The sequence below is a fragment of the Coccinella septempunctata genome, chromosome 8 (assembly GCF_907165205.1).
Source record: "Coccinella septempunctata chromosome 8, icCocSept1.1, whole genome shotgun sequence".
In the NCBI taxonomy this organism is placed as follows: Eukaryota; Metazoa; Arthropoda; class Insecta; order Coleoptera; family Coccinellidae; genus Coccinella; species Coccinella septempunctata.
The window spans coordinates 19,224,824-19,235,047 of NC_058196.1; the positions used below are offsets into that span (position 1 = coordinate 19,224,824).

At 33.3% G+C, this 10,224-nt stretch overlaps 1 protein-coding gene across 3 annotated transcripts; it reads left to right on the forward strand.

Moving 5' to 3' along the window:
* The first annotated feature begins 859 nt into the window (after nt 1–859).
* Nucleotides 860–9,202, forward strand: LOC123318970. Of its 3 annotated transcripts, XM_044905753.1 has the most exons (6): nt 860–1,625; nt 3,685–3,907; nt 5,341–5,440; nt 7,677–7,766; nt 8,613–8,765; nt 9,028–9,202. In XM_044905753.1, exons 1-6 carry the CDS (start codon nt 1,190–1,192, stop codon nt 9,076–9,078), a joined length of 1,053 nt encoding a protein of 350 aa, XP_044761688.1. In that variant the 5' UTR covers nt 860–1,189; the 3' UTR covers nt 9,079–9,202. The 3 variants fall into 3 exon arrangements, with proteins under 3 accessions (XP_044761688.1, XP_044761687.1, XP_044761690.1); XM_044905752.1 differs by lacking the exon at nt 9,028–9,202 and having other exon boundaries at nt 8,613–9,008; XM_044905755.1 differs by lacking the exons at nt 7,677–7,766; nt 9,028–9,202 and having other exon boundaries at nt 8,613–9,011.
* Nucleotides 9,203–10,224: the final 1,022 nt, after the last annotated feature.

Genomic DNA, 10,224 nt, shown 5'->3' on the forward strand with positions numbered 1-10,224 from the left:
TTCTGATTGGCTTGCACGCTGAAAATCACTGAAAGTGCTCGGGATCAAACTCATCGCTAAATTAACCGATTACAGGGACTTGGATCTTTCTGAGACAACCGGTGACCGCTATTGATTTCTTTCTTTCTTTAAAACCTGATATTTTGACTGAATATAATAAATTTGAATATTGTTTGATTCATTAATTTCACTGTGTTGATTTTGAATTTATTACTGACCACCGAGTTAGTTATTAAGTGTTTCATTTCTGTTCTCCTCATTTTGAACTTCGTCATCAGCTGTATATATTTCTTGACTTGGAGATCATTGTTCACTGTTATTTAGATTATTGTAATAAATGGCTTATTGAAAGAATAGCTGGCGCTCGAGATTAAACCCTTGCAAACTAAACCCGTTACAAAGCGGAAAGCTATCCAAAGGTGTTTTTTTCTTGCAGGACAACGCCCCTGCACACAGATCTCATGTTGCCATACAAAAAATTCATGACTTAGGGTTTGAATTACTAGAACAGCCCTCTTATTCACCAAATTTGGCTCCATTTGACTACCATCTCTTTCCTCAACTGAAAAAAAATTTAAAAGGTCGCAAATTTTCTTCCAACGAGGAGGTCTGGTCTGCAGAGCAAGAAGAAACATTTTTTCCGAAAGGTCTAGAGACGTTGCAGTTTCGCTGTAATGAATGTATCCAATTTAGAGGAGTAATAAGTATTAGTTGAGTAATAAAATATTTTGACATTGAAATTTTGTTTGGTTCTATAGTAGGCTAAGAATTTTTCAATATATCCTTGTATTTCATCACGTGTTTAGCTATCACATAAGCACTTTGTGAATCATTTGGTAACAACTGTAAGGATGTACAGGGTGTTTTATTAACATTGCCAACAAATAGAGTATATCGTTTTCTGTGTTATTCGGACTGCGTAAAGCTCTTCAAAAATGCTTCGTTGAATGTATTCCAATGAATAAAGAATTCGTCGATATTTTTGAGACTTCTTGAGTTTATCGCACGAAACTTGGTAAAAATGAATACGTTTGTCCTGTAGGATGCACCATTTTTGATTCCATCATATGTATATGGAGGAGAAATGCCAAGAATATAACTTTGGGAAATAATACTTTATTATCCAGCAGTGCGAGTTTTTGCATATATTCAAATTAAACTGTTAATTCTTAGAGCGGTTTTTACAAGAATGAGTCGACAGATAGAAAGAAAATTTTTCACAATCAATATTACCACATTTTCTTTGTGTACTATAGTATATTACTTAATACATCTGTTTTTAGATGAAAAGTTGAAGCCACTTATTATCGTTGCTATATTCAGCTTAACAGAATTTTACGAACCTCCCACACAAGTATTGACGTACTATTGGCAATCGGAGAATATGGTAAAATTAATAACTAAGTTTATGGATACATGCAAAGGATTACCACGGCCTCCGAGGGAGTTTTACAGATTATTGACCCTGAAGAGAATTATATTCAAAAGGTTCTATCTTTATAACTCGTTAGTGTGTATGTTTATTCACATTTGGAAGGCTAGTGCCTGTTCTGATAAAGATCTGAGATTTGTTTGTGGGATCTACGTACCATTATGGTTGCCAATTGAAACTAATTACTTTCCAGGTGAGTAGAAATAACACGACTCTACAAAAAAATTTTGTTCTTTGTCCTAACTTTTATACTAAGATTTTCCGGTTAATTATGCACAAAAACGAAAAAAAAATAACTTTTTTTGGTATAAAGTTTGCTTTTGTGATAGTTATAGTATTAATAGTCGTTCTTAATTTTTTTTATAATTTTTAATAATTCAAAAAGATCGTCCGATGAGAGTGGGGTGTTTACGTTTACAAGGTGCCGCTAGAGGGCACTCACGTCATAAACAATGATCAGGTGTTGTTTACTAGCCCAGACAAACTTCAAATATCGTCAAGAAAGTGTAAATACGATGCTGATGCATTTTGTTTTATATGTGGCCAATTTATTATAATTCGTGAAGTGAAATACGAATTAAAGACATCTCACGTTCTCTGAAGCCTATGAAGCATATTTTGACTTTCCTGTTTGGAATCAAGACAAGCCATGGGCTCCACATGTTGCTTGTTTTTATTGTAAATGCTATCGTTGAATCAGTCTCCTAAACACAGAAGCAAACTTTTTCATGCCATATATTTTTTTTTTCGTCTGAGTAGGATCTAAACTATCGAAATTTTATGCTTTGCAGTCAAAGTCAAATTTGGTGTTGACCCGTGTAATTTGCATGACCTTAGGTTTTATTTACGTTTGCTAATTTTGGTAGAAATAAATTAGTGATTTCACATACTCCATTCACTTTTATGGAAGCAGTCGGATGGTCATGGAAATTTGACACATTTCACACTGTATAGTACGAACATGTGAGGTGATGAGTCTTGTCAAAACATTTTTGTGTTTTAAATCACCCCTATGTTGCTTCCCCATGTATGTTGAAGTCTCAGTTATTATGTATTTCATCAAAATGTGAATTTACTTCGGAAAATGTGGATTCGAAAATATGTGATGAACACAACAAACATACAGATAAACTAATTGAAGGGCTACCTTATCTACTTATTTCCACGAAAAGTACATCAGTGTTTGACTATATTTATTTTTGCTATGAAGAAATTATAAATGACACATAACATGCAGATGCTTGAGAAGAGATCAGGTTCCTACAGATTATTCTGATCTGACGTGAGACCACGTCACAACGCGCATGATTCAAAACATACGGTTCTGCGCAGAAGCGTTCAAATTGCTGTGACGTGACGTGGGACGTACATTCCCACGTCTCGTCAAAACAATGTGAACTCTATGTTAGATTTTTCCATCATGCGCAATATGAGGTCGTCCCACGTCACGTTAGAGTAATCTGTGAGCACCTTAAACGTTGGTTTTTTTCTTGGACTTGGACCAAGATGACGTCACATCAGTTTCATCTAGGAATACAAATCTGATGTTAAGATAAACATTTATATTTTAAAAACATTTGAAAACTAATATGAAATTATGATTTCTCACGTCAAAAAAACCCCGGGTAATAATTAATTATTAATAATAATTAATTTCGAAAATCGAACAAAAAATTCAGTTTCAACAACGGAGATATAAATCTCCGAAACGAAGCATTTCGGGACAAGTAAATATAGACTATTTTCTTTAAAATTGTGTCAGGGAAACGTCACTTGAATATTTAAGCGTACTAATGTAACACCCTGTATGTAGCTGTGCGCCTCGGTATTGCCGAGAGGTGGCAAGGCATATGGAGAGGCGTAGTAAAACTAAAAGTCAGTTGCCATTTCTCTCTAAGAAGTTCAATTTTCGACGGTAACCACAGTTTGTAGTATTGCAACTCGCTTTCACCGGTATCTGTATAAATCCTACTACAATATTATTATCAATTATTCAAACGTGAACGTTTTATTTCAAGCATAAAAACTGTTGTTGGCTGCTGTTGTTATTGGCATTTTCCCGTTAAAAAACTTATTTTTTTATAAAAGTTAACTTACGAACCTATTATGCATTAACGTTTACAATTACTGATTATTTTAGAGCAGTTCAATATTGTAATCTTTAAGTTGATGCTTATCATTATGACGTGTAGCTGATGCTGGATTAATGCAGCAAGTACTAGGAGCAATTGAGTTTCATTTATTTTTTTCAGTGAGAGAAATCCTTCAAATTATCGAAGTAATAATTACATACCGTCTAGTGCTGATAACGGTGCATCAGTCAATCGATGCCTATATTCTCAGTGAACTTTTTGAATACAAAAGTAAACAATTGATGGAACTAATGCACAATACATCGTTGAGTCGGGAGCAGCACTTAGGAATTGTGAAGCAAAAGCTACACGATATCGTGAATTATCATCAGCAACTTCACGAGTAAGTTGAATAGTATACTCTTCTATTATTAAGAACCGAGAATAAAAACATATTTACATAGTGATTTCGAGAAGCCACGGAAAAAAAGTCGCTGCCTGGAGATCGTCAGTGTGTGTAGAGACATGACAGCATGCGGACGGGACGTTGGCGACAGGGTGCGGTCTTCTGTTGCAAAAGAAGCCACAGAATGTCAAACTCAGGTGGTTGAAAGATACTCAGCAAGAACTCACTCAATCGTTATTTTCGTGGTTCCTACACCATCACAGAATCCTACACCATCAAAACCATAGATTTATAAAACATCTATGATCAAAACATTATCAATGGGGAATTCTCCTCAATTTGGGTTATCAAAGCATATGCAAGTTCCAACTGAATAATTATGAGTTTCATTCATGAATTTTTCGAATGCCCCGCGGAAACTATTCAAAATCATTCCTCAAATATGAGGTTTTAAAATTTAAATCTCTTCGTTTCTAGTTTACGATTTGTCAACAGCGCCTACCAGAATATAAAAAGAACAAAATAACAGCTGTTGATTTAGGGCCATCAGAAGGCAAATACTCACTGGCGAGCCTCAACAGCAACCGGCCGTATAAATCCCATAAAATTTAACGACCTTCCTCGTTCGTCGCAGACTTCATAGACAGCCATCTTTGTCTATCTCATCTAGATAGTGTATTTGTAGTCCTTTATTATCAACGCATATTTCAGTTGATGTTGCCAACTTGTGCAATAGAAACGAAACGTTTTAAATTTTCAATACCCATTTTTATTTTTACTTTTTAAGTACTTAAAATAATTTTTTTGGGAAACGGTTGAAATGGTTATTTCAAAATGTGATGTTTCAAACTTATTCCATAAAAAATAAATCATTTTCGTCAGAAGAAGTATTCCCTATAATAGAAATGAGCTGTTCATGATATGTGACATCACATGTGACCAAACATAAAAGTACAATAGATTTCTTATATAAATTAGAGTCTTAAAAACATCATGGTTCAAATACCAAAGCATCGACTATAACACTACACAAAACTATTCTAGTTACAGACATATTAAAAACACACATATCTAATTTTTTAAACTTCTAGAAACACTATGTTGGTTGAGATTTCTTAACATAATGACAATAGATCATACTTCCATTTCTGGATTGTGAGGTGGCATACCAGGTAGAGCCAATGAATTTGCAAACTTATTATAGGATAATTTGTTGTATCGTTCTTATTTGTCCTATTATGTAGGAATTTTAATTCTTATACTGTAACTCATTATTTAGTGACAATAGTGTCCAAAACATAATATTGACAGTGTGTTTCATACAGCAATCGTTGAAATTCTTCTGTATTGAAACGTGTCAGATCAACATAGCGTGTGCTTCCCAATTTTCACCAACAATCACAATCAGTTCCTTTATGTTATTTTTATAGGTGTTTCGGATTGATAAGGGATATAATATGTGGAATAATTGCTCCAGGAGTCACAGTTTTCATCCCAGCTGCTGCAACCCAAACAGTTTATTTTATGAGGGTGAGTAAAATAGGATTCAAGAACTTTATATTGAAATAGTACTTTTAATTCATAAATTTTAGACAAATGGTTTTTGAACAGTGGCGGCCCGTCAGGGACGGCAGGGTCGGCAATGCCGACCCAAAATTTCGCGAGCAGCAAAAATGTGAATTCTCACTTGTGTAAAATAATAATGTATTAGAAATTCTCCAAACATTACATAGCTCTCAATAAATTTCATAAAAATATTAGGTATATGATATCTGATATCAATGGAATATGGAACTCTTTGAAATACGCTGTTTCAATTTAAATCCTACTCGGTCCGTAGACAAAATACGCTCATCTCCAATCGAGCTATGAAGACAGCGCCGCAGATGCCTTCTCTAGCGACCGAGTGACCGACCGTTCGTTCTGTTCATTCTAGTACGGCATGCCGGATCTAGATTGTAAACATATCGAAGAAGCGCTAATATCAATGAGTCAAATTGCTTCAAACTTGAATAATTTTTGTTGGAATTTCATTCGGATAACAATTAAAATTAGATAAGCCTCTTATTTAATGTTTTTTCCGTCAATATCCGATAGTTTCAGTTTCACATAACAAATTACAAGAGATCGCTGTTATTTAAAACGAATTTTTAATGTATTTGTTAATTTTTATAAACGTGAGTGCTGAATATATAATAGTTATGAAATTCCGACAATTTTTTAAGACCTTTTCAAAGAATAAAGACCAAAACTATGATGAAAGTTGATATTGTTGGCTCAATACTTCGCACGGTGTAGGACATATAGGTCCGGCAGGCAGCCACCCTGCCGACCCTAGAATGCCTCTCTTCGGTAACTCGAAGAATGGATCGTTCGGGATATCTCGATCCGATCGTTTGCGCTCGAGGTGATGTTAATTTCTCGCAAATCTCAATTTCGTTAGAATGCACATTTGTTCGTTTTTTCAATTTTATTTTATGGATAAGCATTTTTAGAGTATTTTTATTTGTATTTTCGGTTCTTATTTTCATATTTGTTCCGAAATTATGTTTATTTTTCAAGTGGTATGCAGGGCTAAAATAGTTATTTCTCAATCATTTTCTATTTTCCGGATAATCTTCAGAGATTATTGAAACAGAAACAAAAATTTTGGCGAAACTCCACTATGAAAAACTAACGCAGCCAGTGCAGTACCCCATGGTGATGTGGAAACCTGCATAATACATAGGTATAGAAAATATTTGAAAAAAAAAAAATATATATATATATATATATCTGCCGACCCACGATAAATATGCTCGAGCCGCCACTGTTTTTGAAGTTTGTTGATGGGACTGTGAAGTTTGTTGTTTTGTTTTTTAATGGTCGAAACCTATGATCCAAATGGATTTTGGGATTCAGCCGTAATTAGAGTAAAAATTGACCTGAAATATGAAACAAATATACTCCGAGTTCATTGCATTTTTCTATCAATATATTATACCTGTTCCCATACTCACGTCTTAGAACATAGATACATGAAATGGAAAATAATCATTCCACATTCCCAAGACTGGAGTGAGATAGTTGCTTAGTGTCGCCAATCACAAATGTCTCAAATGAGACAGTTGATTTGGACATCAGTGTCACATCAATTTTCAGTACGAATAAATAGCAAAATATGTGAATACAACAAAACATTCAATTGTAGCACTGAATGGCCATTCTATGTATCTATGTCTCACGTAGGCTCCTTTCTGAGTTGAATAACTCAATGCGAACAACGGTTCACACACATAGTTTATATGATCAACTAACAGAATTCTGCCAGATCACCACTATAGCACGGTACACTGTTAGCAGAATATATAAAACGGTCTTAAGCTAGTTTTAGACGATATCTTCATCTAAACAAAATGTTTCAGTTTTAGTTAAATGGCATGACTATGGCGGCCAGGCACGACCTTCAAACGAAAACGTTAACAAATGTCTGCCATTACCGGTCGAAATAGACTATTATCGATCACTGTATTGAAAATATTTTTAAAGTACCATATCATTGTCAAATGTATCAAACGCAGACCAAAATGTAATAGGTTTTTAGTACTAGAATATATACCCTCCATATACTAGATATATGAGTGCGTTTCCAATTTTTCTCCTTTAAAATGTTTGGTATACCTACTCATAATGTATATTTCTGCCAGTCTGATTGATTCAGTTATTTCTCATAGACTTTCGGTGTTAAACTATTGATTTATTTCGAATAATATTTTTCACTTTTCAGGATTTCAATATAGCCTGTTTACAGATTTCTATATTAACTGTTTTCATATTCTACATTTGCTTTGATTCCATTCAGAGAATTACAGATTTGGTAAGTATCAAGATTTTTTTTCTGATAATCAATATATCATATTTATCATAGCCAATGGAGTGAACTGATAATAAAGTGAGTAGGTATATTCATGAAAAAACAACAGTATGCATTTGTATAACTATCATATATTTGAGAGCACTCCGAAGCTTTGCAGAACACATTGACGACGCCTGGCGTAATTCCGTCTTCACGACGGAATGTGTTAACACCACAGATACCGAAAAAAAAGTTCCATTTTTGGAAGGTGCATTTTGGGAATACGTCTATGCCTATTGGGTAGATTATTTTATAATATAATCACATATTGAAGACGTAACTTGCCACAATAGTTTCTTTTCCTCTATCAGTTAATCAAACCCTTGATAGGACCACATATTTTCCGACTTTTCTTCTTCATTTATTTATTTATTTTTTTATTTACAAATTAGGAATACGAACAGGTGACTTTCACACCCGAAGCTGTATTCACAGATAATAATAAAAGAAAAAAGTGGTTCTCAGTACAAAAAACTCTTCCTAAAAAACAAATTTAAACGCAGGAAAAATTCAACAGATCCACGAAAAGCAAAGAAAAAAATTTATAAAAATAAAATATAAAAATATTAAAATCGTACTAAGATTCTGACCTATTCGAAGACCATTTTATGACAAAGCCATTGAAAAACTATGCTGTGAAAAGCATTTTTCATCAGAAATAAATGTCGTAGATAAGGATCACTTTCATTTTTATATTTATTCATTCCATGCCAGTCAGAAGCGTATTTTGCTAGACCAGTTTGATACCGTACTTGTAAAAATTTATAATGATCAGTCTGTATTTTTATATTGTTTTTTTCTTTCTAGGGTCAAATTATCCAAGAGGCAGCTTATGGTATGGATTGGTATGAAATGGACAAAGAAATGAATAAAGATTACATAATTTTTCTCATGAAACTCCAGATACCTCTCAAGATGAAATCAATTTTGTTTATAATAGAGAAGCCATTTTATCTCTCGGTAAATTTTGTTTCATTTATTATTTGGCGAAATATCGCAATAAAAAATTTGAGGACCTCTTGTAAATTCATATCGACTCCAGTAGTGATTTTTGGGTTTGGATAATGAAAAAAATTGTGAAATATCATCAGTATTGCTGGAACAGGACCAAATGTTTCTCCCACATTACTTTATTTTCAATAATCCTCATCTATATCTTACTGTCATAAGAAAGTGAAATCATGTTCCAATGAATTTTGGCGAAGTTGATTTCTTTTTTTAGATGTTACGTAGTATTTACTCATTCTTCATGATGATGCTGCAGATGAATTAATTCTCGAAATGAGCGTTGGTGTTATTCTGAACAAAATGATATAGAATACTCATTGAATCATATAGAATTAGACTGCAGAATTATAAAATTTAATGATTATAAAGTTTACTAATTATAAAATTTACAGCACAATAAAGCTTTTTAACAATGTTTTTGTTATTTCGTAACCTTCCTTCAGGGTTAAGGTCTATGACCATTGACCTGTGGCTGCCGAAGTATTTCAGCTAGTTTTTATGATCTTAGAATGAAATCTAGAGATCAAGAGATAAAATATAAGACACCATTACACTTTTTGTGTTCTTTTTGTACTATCTCCTGCTCTGAACATTTTTCAAATAGTTTTGCGTGAACGTCATTATGAAGCAGAAATGACGTATTCAAGTGGGAGGTACAACATTCTTCACATGACAGCATTACAACGTTATTTAGATAAGGCTAATATTTCTAAAAACATCATGGCGTATGCACTGATGAAATTTTGCTTTTCCAACATTGGAAATAAGAGAAATATTTCGTTTTTCTCACTGTAGGTGCGCTATTTAGAAATAATTGAAAGTTGTCAATTGATATTTGAAAATTATTTGAATACATTCATACGATTCGCTAATGTGCTATATTTATAAGCGATTATTGGTGTCTGAAAATGTATTAGCCTCGAGAAAGGTTGTACAATATTCATTTATTCAACATGACCATCAGTTTTCTGTATGGATAATCAAGAACTACAGCTGAGAATTCATGTGTTGTTGGACTATCACCTTTCTTGTTGGAATTTGAGGCAGAAACAAATCAGATAAATGAACGTCCGGGACAGATACAGCTTAGAGTTTTATGGCAAATTCAGCGATATTTAATCGAAAGAAATGAATTGAAAATACGTTATGTGAATTGTGTTAAATATAATGGGTATGTCACATCCTATTTTGTACCAAGGTATTTTTGGTATTTCATGGTTATGATACCTCGCGATTCGGATAATTACAGTGTTTGTTAAAGACATTTTCGAAGCATTAGTTTAAAGGACAGATCAATAACGAATTATATAATTTTTATTTATAAGATACTCTCATATTAACTAAATTGTCCTCAAATTCTAGAGTCAATTGATTTTTATGTTTCTTCATATGTCTTATGTCATTTACACCA

Coding starts and splice junctions, on each gene's coding strand:
- LOC123318970 (XM_044905752.1), top strand. CDS start 1,190: ATGAGTCGACAGATAGAAAGAAAATTTTTCACAATCAATATTACCACA. Junction 3,908..5,340: donor TATCATCAGCAACTTCACGA/GTAAGTTGAATA, acceptor TTATTTTTATAG/GTGTTTCGGATTGATAAGGG. Junction 5,441..7,676: donor AAACAGTTTATTTTATGAGG/GTGAGTAAAATA, acceptor TTCACTTTTCAG/GATTTCAATATAGCCTGTTT.